This window comes from Misgurnus anguillicaudatus, chromosome 25 (genome assembly GCF_027580225.2).
Source record: "Misgurnus anguillicaudatus chromosome 25, ASM2758022v2, whole genome shotgun sequence".
NCBI lineage: Eukaryota > Metazoa > Chordata > Actinopteri > Cypriniformes > Cobitidae > Misgurnus > Misgurnus anguillicaudatus.
In genome coordinates, this window is record NC_073361.2 from 6207237 (window position 1) to 6224731 (window position 17495).

Here is a 17495-nt window from a genome sequence, read left to right on the forward strand (position 1 = left end):
TTTCTGATCTCACAAAAGATCTTTCATTTTGTCGTTTCTTTTTCTTACATTTTCGGAAAACATTTCCCAACCATTTTGCAATAAAATGCATTGCAATACATTTGCATATTGTGTCATGCAGTAACATTTTTACTTCCCATCGTCAAGCAGGTTTGTCGTGTCTTTTTGGCCTCGTTTTAAAAAGAACTAATGCAGAAATGTTTAACATGACAACATTTTATTTACCTTAAAACATCCCGGAAGTTATTAAAAGAAAACATGTCAAATATGAATCAATGATTATGAAGAGGCAAAAAGTTTGTGTTTGAAGCAGCATCCATGTTCAGAATCATATTTAAACTCACTGTAGACATGTTAAAACATTTTGCATGTTAAAATGACAGTTCGACAAGCATCGTTTTAAAGAAAACGTGTTAAAACAAAACTATGGTTTAAATCAACTTATTCACAGATTAAGCAGTAAAAATATTAGTGTTACATAATATATTACTTTTTTTACAAACATAACATAAGCGATGTGGTGTGTATGTGCACAAGGGTAAAACAGCCACCTCACTAAATTTCAAAATACTTTCCAACACTTAACATATACAAACGCCAAAGAGTAGAATGAAGAAAATCAATACACACATAACACAATTGCACACAATTCTGATGATGTAGTCCATTAGTCTACCGTTGGTTTTTACAGACTGAAACCTGATACAGTGAGGTGTTGGGCTGCGTTTCTCGCATCAAAGTATGAAGTGTCTGTCTCATCATCAGGCTGAGGGATGAAGGGCATCGTCTGATTGTGAAGGTTTTCCCAGTCCACACCCTCAAATAATGGATGATCCCTCAGTTCTAGAGAAACACAGGGATATAACTAAATTATTAGACAAGATAGGGGAGAAAACGCCTAAACAGCTTTTTGCGACTACAGACTTACTAGTCAAGATTGAGTTTATTTAGATTTTTGTGGCATCTAGTTTTAATAAAAAAGGTTTACAATCAACTTGAGGATTATTAGGAATATCATACTAATACGGTGTTTGACCCCTTTCGCCTTCAGAACTGCCTTAATTCTACGTGGCATTGACTCAACAAGGTGCTGAAAGCATTCTTTAGAAATGTTGGCCCATATTGATAGGATAGCATATTGAGTTGATGGAAATTTGTGGGATGCACATCCAGGGCACGAAGCTCCAGTTCCACCACATCCCAAAGATGCTCTATTGGGTTGAGATCTGGTGACTGTGGGGGCCATTTTAGTAAAGTGAACTCATTGTCATGTTCAAGAAACCAATTTGAAATGATTTAAGCTTTGTTACATGGTGCATCATCCTGCTGGAAGTAGCCATCAGAGGATGTGTACATGGTGGTCATAAAGGAATGGACATGGTTAGAAACAATGCTCAGGTAGGCCGTGGCATTTAAACAATGCCCAATTGGCACTAAGGGGCCTAAAGTGTGCCAAGAAAACATCCCCCACACCATTACACCACCACCACCAGCCTGCACAGTGATAACAAGGCATGATGGATCCATGTTCTCAGTCTGTTTGTGCCAAATTCTGACTTTATCATCTGAATGTCTCAACAGAAATCGAGACTCATCAGACCAGCCAACATTTTCCAGTCTTTAACTGTCCAATTTTGGTGAGCAAATTGTAGCCTCTTTTTCCTATTTGTAGTAGAGATGAGTGGTACCCGGTGGGGTCTTCTGCTGTTGTAGCACATCCGCCTCAAGATTGTGCGTGTTGTGGCTTCACAAATGCTTTGCTGCATACCTCGGTTGTAACGAGGGGTTATTTCAGTCAAAGTTGCTCTTCTATCAGCTTGAATCAGTCGGCTCATTCTCCTCTGACCTCTAGCATCAACAAGGCATTTTCGCCCACAGGACTGCCGCATACTGGATGTTTTTCCCTTTACACACCATTCTTTGTAAACTCTAGAAATAGTTGTGCGTAAAAATCCCAGTAACTGAGCAGATTGTGAAATACTCAGACCGGCCGGTCTGGCACCAACAACCATGCCACAATCAAAATTGTTTAAGTCACCTTTCTTTCCCATTCTGACATTCAGTTTGGAGTTCAGGAGATTGTCTTGACCAGGACCACACCCCTAAATGCATTGAAGCAACTGCCATGTGATTGGTTGATTAGATAATTGCATTAATGAGAAATTGAACAGGTGTTCCTAATAATCCTTTAGGTGAGTGTAATATAAATATGTCTTTTAATAACATATATGACATTTATTTCCTATTATTTATTAAACTGTACATGTCAAAATAATTTGCAGCATCTTGGTTAGCATGCGTTATTGGTTTCAGGTGGTTGTTATCACGGAATAACATACCTTGGAATAAAAATCAAGCATTTTAGAGTGCTGTGTATTAATTTTATCTTTTGTTTGTTTAAACTACATCAACATCTGAAATAAAATTTTAACCCAAGTAGGATGACAACAGCATTTATAAGAGATTTGGTATGTCGTACATTTTAAGGACTTACCTTTTAAACCGGCACGTTTGGTTGCATCCATGGTAAGAAGAATCTCTATGGCATTTCTTGCATTCTGGGTTAACTCCTCATCTCCATCTGGCCAGGGTATATCTGAACACATCATTCATAAAGCATCAACATCACAACCAGCTATCCAAACTGCATGAATCACATCTCAAGGTGTAATAGACAAACACATCAGACTTGTTTAATCAGTAATGTGAAATGAAGGTGGATCTGACCTCTGTTGAGAATGTTCTGAAATACCAGCTGAGGAGTCTCATCGTTGAAGGGAGGGACTCCAGTGAGGAATTCAAACAGACAGACCCCCAATGCCCACCAATCCACCATGAAATCTGTAGAAAACCAGACGACATCTGCTCAGTCGACCGTTTTATTGCTACAATAATGAAACTTTGTACAGAATGTGTTAGCCTGTGACCACTATTAAAAAGCTGTGCCAGCAGCCATTGCAATTCATTATTAGGGAAAGGAAAGATAAGACATATCATTGGCTTAATGTGAACTCTTGCAGGGCTCAACACAAATAATTTTTTTTTACTGGCCCGGTTGGGCCAGTGTTTCAGGTTTTCACTTGCCCTACCAAAATTTTCACTGGCCCCAATAAATACAATAATTGTATACATATCAGTGGCAGCAGGTGAATTCTTTTTTCGAGGGCGCACGATGCGAAGTTCGTCACAGCATGTATGTAGCCCGTCATGTGTGTGGTTCCTTTTTCAAAATGTGTTCTGCGCTTTGAGAGATCCTGTGTGCATAACGTGTCTTGTCAAAGTAAGTGCCTGCTGCAGACGCGCCCAAAGGGTTCATGATAAAAGAGACGCTGGCGTTTGTCAGATACTCGCACAATCTCATGTGTAATCAGAGTTTAGTGTTAAGGAAGTATCTTTCGTGTATTTTGTAAACGTTACGTTAGCGTCTCTTTTATCATAAACGGGTTTGACGCGCGTGCAGCAGCCACCCACCTTGACAAAACACGTGATGCACATGGCTAACATGACGCAACAAACACATATTTTGAAAACACAAGCAACACACGACACTCAGGACACTTATTTTGAATTAGCGCCCCTCGGATGAGCAGTCACGAGCCGCCACTGATACATATACAACAGACATGTTCCAATGAAAAAAGGTTCCTAACTTTTCTGCTTTACCTGTAAACTGACAGCAAAATAAATGTTTTGTTGTGTTTTACCAAAGTAAATTTCTGCTTCCAAGATGTTAAATAATATACATTGATGTAAATATATTTTAGTCTCTCATGCTTGCCCCGGGCAGTCCTTTATATTGAGCCCTGTCTTCTATTAGGAACTTTGAAGACATTTATTCATCAGAGAAATGTTAAAGTCCCCCTGTGATGAAAAGCAGGTTTTTCACATTGTTTATGTCTATGTGTTGTTTATAATATGCTTTAAGACAAACCATGTGTTTGTCTTAAAAAAGTTCATGTTACCATTGTGGAGTAAATTTTTCCTAAAAACACTGCTTATCAAAAACTGCTGCTGTTTTATTTTACATTACAAGCACATTGTAACCAATCACATACACTTGTTGGATCAGGTATTTCTGAGCTGATGTGAATGAGTGGAGGCGAGAATTTACATTTACAATTTACATATACTAAATGAATCAATTTCGAGTTATTTTCAAGCTATTTTACGGCATAAAGAAATTTTTATAGAACAAATGTTCATGTAAATGTTGAAACAGATGAGTTTTAAGGGATAAAATAATTGACTACATGGGGACTTTAACATCAATTGCATTCTCAGATCAATAAGCATATGGAATGCAGATGTTAATTTCATTTTTCAGATTAATATTTTCTCAAAACCGGCCAATAAAAATGTCAAGGTTTCATCAAAATGAACTAGAAATGAAAAGCTCATCTGCGCTACACTTATGGTTTTCGACAGATCGCTGCTGAGCGATTATAAATGTATTTTTAGTAGTTTTTTACCGCATTGCTATGCATTTTCAATGTCCTGTTTGCTGGTTGGAAATTGTAAATTTCTTTGTACCAAGCTATAATACACACTGTACACAAAAGTGTAGGACTTTTTATTAAACCATTGCATTGGGATAAGAATTTGTTCCCAAACATTTTAAAGGTGCTCTTAACCGAATTCACGCGTTTTAGACCATAAACATTTTTTTGCTTGCTGCCTGTCCGCTGATCAAACTGTAAAAAAACGCGATCTCTGTAGACAGCCTAGGCTTCACAAACTGCAATAAAAACAAATTGGCCAAACCTACCACCAGAAATGATAAAGTGTTCCAGCCACTAAATGACAAAAAGAATTTGAGGGTGGGGGTTAGGCGCGTTCATGAAAGCACGAAGGGGAGGAGTTAGCTACGCTCCGTTTGTTTGAAAACAGTTCAAACATCAACAAAAAGTAACGTTACACAGATTCGCTTAGAGCGCCTTTAAGTAATCTAAATGCACACCACTGCTTAAAACAAGCCAATGTTTTAAAAGTCTGTATACATTCTTAAACCTGAAAGATTTTTTTACTCATTATACTCGGTTCCCCACCAGAATGTCCCAGAAATCCCTGAATCATCCCAACAGAGTTCAGATAGCATTACTGAAGCATTAGGAGTGATGAATCAGGAGCTGCCAATCACAAAAGCTGTAACCCATCACTGAATTAGTCAGTAATTTCCTTATCTTATACGGTAAAGAAAAGCTGCCCACAACACATGCACCAATATCAATAGCGCCAGACACATTATACTTACCACAACGAACAGACCCTGGAACTAAAACAATAATATCTGTTAATAATAAGACATTCAAATTACAATATACTATAACAATACGCCAGTCTTAATAAATAGCTCACATTTTGCAAAGTGTGTGAAACGAATGTTCGGTTTCATTTAACAAGTTCTTATATCATTTTATAATTATGTCAGCATTATATTGCTAACCACTAACTCCACTAGATCCAGTATTTGAAGCACATCTTTGAACCATATATAAGATAATAGATATTAACAATATGCTACACTGCTTTTACTATGAATGGTGGGAAATGCAATGCTCAATATGGTTGCTCTAAAGGTGTGTTCACACCAAACGCGTATAGAGCATCTGGCGCGAATTATTTCAATATTACGTCAATGTAAAGATGTGTTTACACGCATTTGGAAGTCTCGCGGCACGAATGAGGCATTTTTAGGGAAACGCGCAAGTTGAAAAATCTGAACTGTGGTGGAAAATCGTGCAGCGTTAAGCAATCAAAAGCTTGCTCTAGTAGTGACGTGATTACACGAAGCGAGCAGAGTCGCAGAAAGCCCCTCCCATGAAGCGAATTTCCGCGTGAATGTCTCAAATTAATAGAATTTCACGTGGTGCTTTTTTAAACTCAAAATGTTCAAGCATCTAACTACACACGAATAGCGCGTTTTTGCCGCCTCTACCGCGTTTGGTGTGAATCCAGCATAACAAAGGAAGTCCGGCCTTCCAGTTAAAAGAGCCAATCATAAATAGTTAAAGACCAATCAGACTCTATGTACTGAGTGTTTTTGCCACATTTTGTAAATAAGTAGTAGCTTAAAATTAGGGGTTTAGCACAATTTGAGATTAAGAAACAAAAGTTAGGGCTGCTCGATTATGGGCAAAATCATTATCAAAAAACAAAATTTAACATGGTTACTCAGTGACTTTGAAAACATGCATTTATTTAACCTTTTTATTAAATAAGTGTTGAAATAGGCTACACGTTTGAAAGCAGTGGTGCCTTCGAAGGGCCTGCCATGCCAGCAGCATGCAATTTATAATTGCACAATAATTGTTTCACCTCAATTATCTTGTTTTGGTAATAGTTTGAATTAGAAATTAAAATTTCGATAAATTGCACAGCCCTAACAAAAGTTATGGTACAGTCGATTGTGATTTTAGCTAGCGATATCTCATTCAAGTAGATAGGATGGTCTTGTATGATTGAAATCACAACCTGAAGGCATTGCAAAACATGGCCGCCTAGTGGCACGACTTCAGAACTTTGTTTAAAGCCCTTACCATGAGGTTTGCCTAACAGAAGTTCTGGTGCCAGGTAGTCAGGAGTTCCTAGAATAGGAGCCCCCTCTACACGTTCAGGACCTCTACGGACACTCTTTGGTGTTCTATATGGAGTATGAGATGAAGCCACCTGCTGTGGAGTCTAGAAAAAACAAAGAAAAGCATTTTTAAGTTACTATAATCATTGTTCAAAATTAGCTCAACCCCTACCTATGCCATTTTAAAGGTTGTATGACTTTCTTACATGGAACAAGACATGCATTTTTCGGAATAGCACTTTTGGAAGTACTTCGACTCGCCTGAAAAATCCCCTCCCCTTCTCCCTCTCATAATGAGAGGGAGAGTGTTACTGCACCGAGTCGAAGTACTCCCAAAAGTGCTATTCCGCCATACACTATAGTTACCCTTTTAAATCCGCTTAGAAAAGCGCTACGTTTTATTTTGTGCCACCATACTTGCTCGTATAACTACTCATCTTAAACAGAAAAAAACGTTGATGTGTTTGGTCACTTCTAACTTTATCTCTGTTTGGTACCATTGAATGAATAGGGCTAAGCTAAATGCCATCAAAGTATCGCCGCGCCACAGCGATGAAGTGCACGCACTAAGATGATAGAGGGATGTATCAACTCTTCTTAGTTGAGGTAATAACATAGTTTAATATTGAAAAAGGATAGACTATTCCTTTAATAACAGTCTACCAACCATCCAGAACTCTACGCTCCTCTGAATATACCTCTCTGGTCATTCCTAGGTTTAAATACAAAAAGTTTGGAGGCGGTCATTTGCCATCCAGGGACCAAAGCTGTGGAACGCACTTCCAGCACACCTACGAATCATCTCTGTGCGGAGTGTTTTTAAAGGTGGAAAAGAGGATGTTTGTTTAATACATTTTTGCAATGTTACCTGAAACTGTCTTTACTAAATGATAAAAGACTATTTATTAGGCGCACTGAAAGTAATACAATTAATATATGTCATCTGTGCATAAGGTAGGGCCTTATAAACATCAGCCAATCGTTGATGCAATCATCGCAATCGTCATTGGCCCTCTGGCTTGTCAATCACTGCCATTACGTTTCTTGGGAGAGACGTGCGCGCTCCAGTAACGTTACACGAGTGACGCATGCGCATAGCGCATGAAACTCCGTCTTAAGTTTCGGTTTATTTTCATTTTCGCTCCTGCTTTCCTCCTCGAATCTGCACCATGGAAGAGAAGAAACCCGAAGGAGGATGCAAAAGAAAGAGTTTTTAAGTCGCTGAGAAGAGGAGAAAATTGTCAGAAGAATGTTATCTAACCAGAGTCATTAATGGAGAAACATTTCAACACTGGAGAGCAATGAAGGAACAGAGAGGTGTCAGACGCGCAGGTTGCAAAAATTCTCTTCGACAGGTAACAGTGATTGTTCTTTCTTTGTGGAATAATTATTGTTGTACTGTTATTCAGGTATATCGACGTTGTTCTTGTACTGTAGTTGTAAGTGACCAGGCTGCTACACGCTAGTTGAAATGGGAGTAGCGTCGACTGATCTAACTTTACGTCTTATGTGTTTATTATCATATCTTTTCACATAATGAATCCACTGACGCGACACAGCATATGCCAGTGGTAAACAAACACTCGTGTTCAAATACTCGTGCACGAGTTATGGAAGGCGTTTCCTAGATATGAGCTGTGAATGAGGGAGGCTGTTCTTGCGCATGCGCTTATTTAAAAAACTCAGTAACGGTCTTTGGATTCTCAGTCGGCGGAAACATCCTCTTTTGCGCCTTTAAATCACATCTGAAAACATTTATTCTTACAAGCTTTTAACACGTAGCCTTTGATTCTATTGCTATTTCATGTAGTGTGTTGTTGTTATATTTTATTGTCTATTGTTGTTATATTTTATTGTCCAATGATGCATTTTATTGTCTATTGTTGATGTTTTTTACTGGAAAGCGTCTTGTGCTCCTTTTGGTTGTTGTTAGGCTATTACAACAGCATGGCTTCGTCGTAGAAAATCTGCAGTCCAGATCTTTCACCTATAGAGAACATTTGGCGCATCATTAAACTAAAAATATGTCAAAGATGACCACGAATTCTTCAGCAGCTGGAAATCTATATAAGGGGCTGTTTACACTTGGTATTAAGTAGGGCTGTCACTTTTCGTTCGAAAATCGATTGCACAATCGATCGGACCAACCAAAAAAAGTTTCGAAAACGAAAATAGGCAATCGATTTTAACCAAATATGTACACTATTAATTTTAAAAGAATTAAACAGTAAAAAATATAGATGTAACAAAACTCACAAACAAGCAGAAAAAGAAAATAAAGAATTCCGAAAGTGCAGTAGGTGTGCGAAAGCTAGACAGAAAATACCCAGCAATTTTACGCACCTATAGTTTCACGCTTTCAATCGCTGCATCTAGTGTTTTGCAAAGAAAATGGAGGACAACATCAATAAACCTGTGCAACACGAGAGAGCGTCGTAATTGTGACCTTACAGGAGATGATGAGTTATGACAAGGAGCCACCCTTGCGAGCTGACAGCAACCCGCTTTTGTGATGGAAGATTGGCAGTACGAAATACGCAGCTGGCAACGAAGTACCCGAGTTTCCCTGGGACATCAGTGCGGTCAGAGTGCGTCTTCTCAACAGATGGACATAAAGTGAATGAAAAGCGCTCTGCTCTTGACCCCTAAAATGTTGATCGACTTGTTTTCCTCACCAATAATTTGTAATGGCCCTAGTCTTTTTGCGCATTTCATTATGCCTGCCTAGTGCCGCCTAAGTGTCGGTTACGTTTAATAAAATACACAGCATGTTCTCAACTTCAAGTAAGTCTATTTAAAGTTTCATTTTTGAACAGTTGTTTGAAATGGATCGAATCATTATTTAAAATAATTTTTGAATTGCCTAAATCATAAAAGCAGCCGGTTTGAAGCCTGCAGTAATGTTTTTCATTTATGGCAGCAGTCCACTCTGCATATTTTTTTAGAGAATGTTGCACTACTGTTGCTGTTTTTTATTCTGCACGAAACTTAATGACAATGAATAAGAAATATTGCTGACTTGTGCGTTTCAGGCGCTCTCTTTACATTTGTCTGTTATTTGGCGTTGAAAATGGAAACGTCTTTTTTAGACATGGAAAATCGATTTTACAATCGATTCAATGAACACTTATATATTAAAAATCGAAAATGATTTTTTCACAAAAGTGACAGCCCTAGTATTAAGATGTGTTTTCGTCGATTGGATCACAAGTGGACAAGAAAGACAGATCACGTTTACACCTGGTATTTAAATCTGTCTCTTTTGTCCACTTTCGACCGCTTCTGTCCTGTGAGGGGGTGGTCCGTGAGACTGTGGGCGAGTCTCTCTGTTGTCATTTAAACGCGAGCGAGAGAATTGACGAGTTTATACGGACGCAGACTAATATTATGTCAGAGTCCACAGTTTTTGTTGTAAGTAAACATGCCGCACAGTGTTTTGTACTTGTATATGTTAGAGCCTTCTCTAAATTTTCAATGCAACTGATGAAATAACATTGCGCAACTTTCACACGCTTGCAAAATAAAACTGCGGAGATCAGCCGCTTTAGTTTTATCAATGAATGGCTAAAAATAGTGCTGTTCACCGCGTGTTCGCGCCAGAAGTCAGAAAAGACGTAAAACTTTGTGCTCAGTACCTCAGATTAGATAAATAAGCGGAGAGAAGGCGGTCGTGTGTGGCTGTTCGAACACATTCAACCACATGTGCGTTTACACTACAAAAGCAATCCGATCAAAAGGGTTTTCGACTACCTCTGCATGTGGTTGAAAGTGGTCGACGAGCTCAAAACGTTTTGAACATCGTTTACACCTGGCATTAACGTCATCCATTTGTGATCCGATCGACCAAAACGCATGTTAATGCCAAGTGTAAACAGCTTCTATGACAAAAATGGGACCAAATTCCAACACCAAAACTCCAGCAATTAATTGCCTCAATGCCCAACTGCCCTTTTGAAAAGAAAATGGAGATGCTACACCATGGTGAACATGCCCCGTCCCAACTTTTTTGAGACCTGTAGCAGGCATTACATTTTAAATGAGCTAATTAAGTGGATGAGTGTAAAATTTCTCAGTTTAAACATTTGCTATGTTATCTATGTTCTATTGTGAATAAAATATTGGCTCATGTGATTTGAAATTCCTTTATCTTTCATTTTATTCAAATTTAAAAAAACGTCCCAACTTTACCTTAATTCGGGTTGTATATAGTAGGAGAAAAGCAGTAGGCGAGTAGTATTCCAAAAACAATAAGCGAAAAGTACCAGGATGACCTTCTACTTCCGGTTAGATTTTGCAGTGTGCATACGACGGACACTTCACTATCCTATGATGCCCTGGGAGAGGAGTTATTCAACGAAGAAGAGGCGTCGTCATATTAGGAAATGGCGGGAAAGTGGCGATTCGGCTGTATTTGTAATGACAGTAGTGATGACGACGTATGTCACGTGATGTATCAACATGGCGGATTTAGTACGTCTGAATCTCATTCATACTACCTGGATTCATACTATACAGTACCTACTGTTTTAATGGTCAGTAAGTAGGTACTTCATCTCATTCAGTATGTACGGTCACAGTATGCGGTTTCAGACGCAGCCATAGTCTAGGACTACCGTAAAGCCTTGTCTGTGAAACCGGGGAATTGAAAATTATGTGTCTTACCTGGTAAAGTGAGCTGTTCAGACTTGGTCTCTTTTTTTGAACTGGTGTCACTGCAGATGGAGCGGTGTGGAAAGATCCTGTTGTTGACATCTCCATGCCATCTAACGAGGCCAGACTGAGGTGTGAATTACAAGACCGGTTTATGGAGCTGCAGTAGCTCCTAAAAGCAACTACGTTCTTGGGCTTGAGGAAACCAGGTGATTTGAGCATGCTGTTTGATAGTCCCGGGTCAACAAAAGAATGATCAAAATCCCTCTGTTGTTTTGCGCTGCTATGCTTTGGCGTAGCCATCGATGGTTGGGCCACTGGTGTCGCTGCAGAAATCTCATTCTCATCTAGGTCTTCAAAAGACGACGAAGCATCTTTTTCACCTGTTAGTTTCTGAGGCGTGTTCCTGACCAATGACATATCATGAACTGAGCCATCTGAATCTAAACTTAGGCTTCTTCTGAGATTTCGTGCTTCACAGGGTGAGGTCGGGGAGCTTAAAGTGCCCTTTGCTTTAGTGTTATGCAACGCTACCTCCTCGCCTGGATCTTCCAGATCACAAAAGAGGTTTTTGGCCACAGCAATGGGACTGGATTGCTTTGGACCCATTCTCTCACTGAACTGCAGACATACCTGACCACTTTTAGCATCGTCAAGCCCGACAACTGAGAAAATTCCAGTTAAACCCGTTTGAGCTCCTGAACTGCTTTTAGGAATCTGGAAACATCTCTTGTACACCGCATCGTTTTTCTTGGAATGGTTCTCAGTTTCCTCTGGGCTTTTGTCTACTTCTTCAAACCCTCTCTTTACTGAGGTTTTAGGCTCTATTGGAGACTCGCGTCTTACAAGACGGCTCCCAATTGACTGACGGGGAACAGCCTCGCCCAGAGGTGAGGTACAGTGGTTTGTTGGATTAAACTGCAGCTTCTTTGCAGAAATATCTGGTTTATTATTTCTGCCAAGATCCACTTGGTTATCAAGTGAGGTCAAAGCACTGCTATGATCTTGAGCCCCTGTCGCAGACGTCTTCTTTTGCACAGGTGTAAGGGGAATGTTTCTTGTTATACTTTTTCCAACTTCCTTTCCACTTGACGGAGGAAGATTCTCACCATCTTGTAAATGCTGGAAATGCATTTAAATGCGAGAAAAAAATGCTTAGTAGTAGTCCTAACTTAAAATTTATTAGGAAACATTTTAGCAGCAACCAGTTTCAATGTGGTAAAACCAAATTGTGGTAATTTTAGCAACAAAACCCTATGAACCCAAATCTCCTTCCAAAAAAAAAGGAAACCGAACCTGCTCATCCTCCCACATCGGGCTGACACAGTCCTCAGAATCTGTATTGGATGGTAAAAGGCTCCCAACACTCATCGTATCAAATCTTCTCCTTGATTTCATCAGCCTTGGAGTCAAACTCTTAGCCAGCAAGCCAGGACTGAACACACTGCTAGATCCTAGAAAATATCAAGCATTAGGATAAAACAAGCAATGGTTTACAACGTAATGAAAGACATTCAAATGTAACTCTCTGACATGTACCTAAGGCTCGACTTGAGCATACTGGAGAATTCAGGTACTCAGCCCTTTTCTTCAGTAGAGGTGAACACAGAGAGCTGTTCCTCCGTTTGACTTTCCCAAAGGAAACAGGGCTGCCCAACACTGGGCTGCTGTGACGTTTACCCTCGGTCACCGGGGTATTCTGGTGAATTTGATGTGAAAAGAAGAGTTTATTCAAACTTACGTACAATACTGACCCTGTCTGTGAAACCTAGGGGGAGGTGGGTCTAAAGCTATTTAATGCAACCTGACTATTAACACCGTTGGATTCCTCATGGTAAACATAGACAGAGGCAAAAAGCGTTGGACGTATGACAGGAGTAATTTTGTGCCGAATGGACTTCGCCAGGGTTCGTACAAGTTTCGAAAAGTTTTTATTTTTGGAACATGAAAGATTCATGCCTAACAATCTTGCTTTATTTTGTTTATATTGTTTATCCCTTATATGGGCACTTTTACCGGTATATATGCATACACCAACCAAGAGCTGACACGAAATCAACTTCATCAAAGAAGTGTGATGTTGCTGTGAGGAAAATTTAGGCTTGTTCAGATTCCCAAAGGATCCAGCATTTATCCATGAAAACAATGGATTTAGTTTGTTTATCCGGGGTAGCAGCGGAGTTGTGTGTGTTTAACGCTGGATTTTGTTGAAATGGGGTAGTGCCCACCAGTTCATGAGCCGCAGGCGGTATGTAAAACTGCATCAAATGTCTGTATTTTGTTGGTAATCGCCACGTAAGTGCATATAATGTAAAAGACACGCCCATGTAGTGAATCATAAGTTATCCAGAAATAGTGGGGTAACGTTTTGTGTGTTGCTTGCTTATGACTCGCTCCGCTAGCGGTCCACCTCGAGGGGGTCAGCGTTTATTCCAGGGTTCCCACACCTTAGTTAAATTCAAATTCAAGGACCTTTCAAGTACTTTCCATGTCCAATACCCTCAAATTCAAGGACTAAATGTAGGGACACATTTCAAGTGAGAGCAAGGTAACATCATGTTACCTTTTCAGATACATTGTTACAGTTCTCTTTGAAGGGAACTCGTGCTGCGTCACTGCGGTGACACTTTGGGGACGCCTCCAGGGGTAAGTGCGTCTGAATGCGTATATAAAATTCAACCAATGGTGAGGCTTAACGACAAAGACAGGGTGACGAGGGAACCAGGAAGTATATCTCTATCTGAAATATTGCCAAAGACTGCGTTACAGGAACAACAGTTACATACATAACCCGAAACGTTTTCATGTGTCAAACACAACTATGCAAAAAAGCATTTTGGTATGGATCAACATTTGCATACAGAAGATCTAAGCATTTAAAGTGAACAGTTTAGCATGTGTGCTTAAAAAGTCTAGAATTTTTATGATATTATCCTACACTACACAGGGAATAATGTGTTTTTTTCCAGAAAACTTTAAGCACTTTCAATGACCTGCATCTATGTATGTATGTTTTCAAAAACTTCCCAACGCCTTGAATTTCCCCCCAGATTCACAACCTTTCAAGGATTTCAAGTACCCGTGTGAACCCTGTTATTCGGAAAGAATCGGTATAGCGGATCTGTCTTTTATAAATCTGATAAAACTAAAGACTCTTAAGATATATAAAGGATGCAATACTACTCTACATGTACTCAAGATTAACATGATTAGCAGAAACAGCGTTTGTTATGTGAGCTTTAAAGATATCAAGGTTATAATTTCACAGAAGGTTCTTTACTTCATGTAGCATAATTTGATGTAGAAAACAGTAACAAAAAATGACTTTAGCTGGGTTTTCACTAGCAGGGTAACATATACATGATCTGCATATCTACTTACAAGACCAAGTGAGCTTATAAGGGACAAAACTTGACCAGGTGTTCTAAAATAATCTTTCTTAGGCTTCACCAAAGAGGGTGTGGTTAAAATATCCATCAAGTTTAGCTCTGGAAGATAAAAAAAAACATTTTTTAAATTTTCAATGATCAATTTTAGCAGAAAACTATGTATTTAGCATTTTATATAGGATAAAAACATACCCCTGTCAAGTTTAACTTTAGAAAGCCCAAAGTCTGTGAGTTTTATGTGGCCCTCATTACAGATGAGCATGTTGTCTGGTTTTAGATCCCTGGATAAAACAAACAAGCATCATTAGTTTATGACAAAACACAAAACTGACTCATTTTCACCAGTTTTAAAAATACCTATGAATGATGCCGTGTCTATGAAGGTAATCCAGAGCGAGTGCGACCTCCGAGGTGTATTTTAAAGACATGTCTTCTTCAAAGTACCCGTAGATGTGAAGTAAGGATTTTACATCTCCTCCAATCAGATACTCCATCACCTAAACCACACAAATAAACAGATCCTGTCAACACCATGCCAGGTTCTTTAGTCAAACTGTACCATTGTCAACAGAGAGAAATTAAAGGAAAACACCAGTTTTTCTATATTTTACTATGTTCTTATCTCAACATGAGTAGTAACACGAGTAAGTATGATGGCACAAAATAAAACATGACTTTTTATATTGTATAGCGGAAGAGTACTTAGTTTGCAGCACTTCGACCTCGGCGTAAAGTAACACCACCACTCCTGACTACTACCCTCTCGGTCAAACTTCCGTAAATATTAATGCACCCGAGGTCAAAGTGCTGCAAACTAAGTGCTCTTCCGCTCTACAATATAGTTTGGTGGGTTCTAAGTTCATACCTGTTTGGATCCTAAGGAATGAATGGGGCTAGCCTAAATGTTAACACATTCACCACGCGCTGTACAAAGATTAAGTGCACGCAGTGAATAAAGATAGGCATGTATTAATTTGTCTAAGTTGACGTAAGAACATAGTAAAATATTAAAAAACGGTGGTGTTTTCCTTTAAGAAACTATATTAGCATGACAAATAAAGTTTAATTTTTGACTTCCAGGATATTATCTGCTCTAATCATCAGCTGTTTTTATACAACTGGCTGATGCCCAATAGTGGGGAAAAAAACCTTTTAAATGCCCATACCAATGATAGGCCGATATATCATAGCATCCCTAAAACTAACTACTAATGTAACAATCATAAAGGTCCCAATTTATGTGTTATTTCCTTTTTTTACATGGAGTGTGACTACTTGAACGTCACAAATCACTCTTTCTACATACCAGATAGACTTTGGTTGCTGTTTGAAGGGAGTAAAACAGGTGCACAATGAAAGGACTTTTACTAAGAGCCAGAGCATCTCTCTCAGCTTTCATTTGATCAGTCATGTTTTTATTCACCATGTCTGCTTTCTTCACAACCTGCAAAAAACAAAAAAATATTATAACGCGAATGCAAGCACAACTAAAAATGACATTAAATTCACACCTGTATACCTTTATTGCATAAAGTTTAGAGTTGCATTTCTTTCTGGCGAGGTAAACTTTCCCAAAGGCTCCTCGACTGATGGGCTTGACCAGCACAAAGTCCTCGATGGAGGGAGCTTTCACTGCACTGTTTACACTCTCTGTCGACATCGTTTGTGTTTCCATCCCTCCAAGCTTTACAAATACTGATTTGATCCAAATACTGTCCGAGAAACGACTAGTTCGCTAGGTTAGATAACAAATTAGTCCATTTGTCTAACGGCGCAGTCAGTCTTTTATGAGACAAACAAAAGAAAACGGATGGTGATTATTGTGTTAAATCGTAACACACATCACCACAGAGGCTTTAAGTCGCTACATGTATAAAGATGATATTATTTTCGAAAGAAGCAATTTCGTGTTCAATGCATCATCAAACGACTGTTGACAGGCGCGACTCGTTTGTTTTGAAATTTGAAATGTGCCACAGAGTTTTGGGTCCTTAGACGCAACGGTCTAGCTGTGCCCGTAAATGAATAATCTTTTAATTTAATAAAGGATATGACTTTAAATCAGTTTAAATGTTGCATTACAACTGAATAATAACTTTTAATGTAATATTTTCTGTTATCTACGTTTTGCTTTTACAAATCACTCTTAAAAACATATCAAACGAATCAGGCAAAGCGTTAGTCTACTATGTGAAAAAGAGAACACGCCCTCTGTTGGCCTCTGGCAGTAATGAATCAAGTTGACAAATCCCCACTTTCAAATCTTAGAGCGTTTTTATGTATTTATTCACCATATTGTATCAAATTTTATATGTATTGATTCCTAAAATTGTACACTTAAGTAAGATTCATAAATTGATGTTAAAATCGTCCTCCAGTAATCACGTTTGTTTTATTGTGATTGATCAATGTTAAGCGGCGATGAGAAACGGTTCCACTCGATCTAAAATATATCGTGTTTAATTGTATAATTGTACAATTTTAATGCGGAATTAATCTCACCAGTAACCATGCCCGATATGAGTTTTGTATTGCATACAAAGATGGTTAATATAAAAATGTTACATTTAATACATACCGCGAGGTGGCGCTCTCACCATCCACGTACAGCCTTATGTCTAGCAGTTACCTCAGTTTGTGCATTTACTGTAAGCATACAAATGTTTTAATTTTTGCATCCACAATTTTAATTTCATAAGTTACCTGTCGAATGAGTTAGGTTGGTGTGACTCACTTTATTCTTATTATATTTCGCATTTTTAATTAAAAACTGTAGTTTAAAATGTATTTATTTTGGAGTAGAATATGACGCGAACATTTATATTCCTTCTGTATATTTTTCTGTATGTTTGGCAGGTCTCTCTCTCTCTCTCTCTCTCTCT

The 17495-nt window shown here is 38.7% G+C and overlaps 1 protein-coding gene across 1 annotated transcript; it reads right to left on the reverse strand.

Moving 5' to 3' along the window:
* Positions 1–198: 198 nt before the first annotated feature.
* mastl (microtubule associated serine/threonine kinase-like) lies at positions 199–16640 on the reverse strand. The gene is made up of 12 exons (XM_055181522.2): positions 16133–16640; positions 15920–16057; positions 14971–15110; positions 14806–14894; positions 14606–14712; positions 12764–12923; positions 12521–12678; positions 11237–12346; positions 6537–6678; positions 2728–2841; positions 2495–2596; positions 199–843 (listed from the first exon to the last, which is right to left on the reverse strand). The coding sequence occupies exons 1-12, from the start codon at positions 16286–16288 to the stop codon at positions 686–688; spliced, it is 2574 nt and encodes an 857-aa protein (XP_055037497.2). The 5' UTR covers positions 16289–16640; the 3' UTR covers positions 199–685.
* Positions 16641–17495: the final 855 nt, after the last annotated feature.

What these genes read in the sequence shown, in the direction of transcription:
- mastl (XM_055181522.2), bottom strand. Translation starts at nt 16,288, where the DNA reads ATGGAAACACAAACGATGTCGACAGAGAGTGTAAACAGTGCAGTGAAA. An exon ending in CGATGTGGGAGGATGAGCAG is followed by an intron (nt 12,347 to 12,520) that starts GTTCGGTTTCCT and finishes ATGCATTTCCAG; the next exon opens with CATTTACAAGATGGTGAGAA. An exon ending in CAAACGTGCCGGTTTAAAAG is followed by an intron (nt 844 to 2,494) that starts GTAAGTCCTTAA and finishes GTGTTTCTCTAG; the next exon opens with AACTGAGGGATCATCCATTA.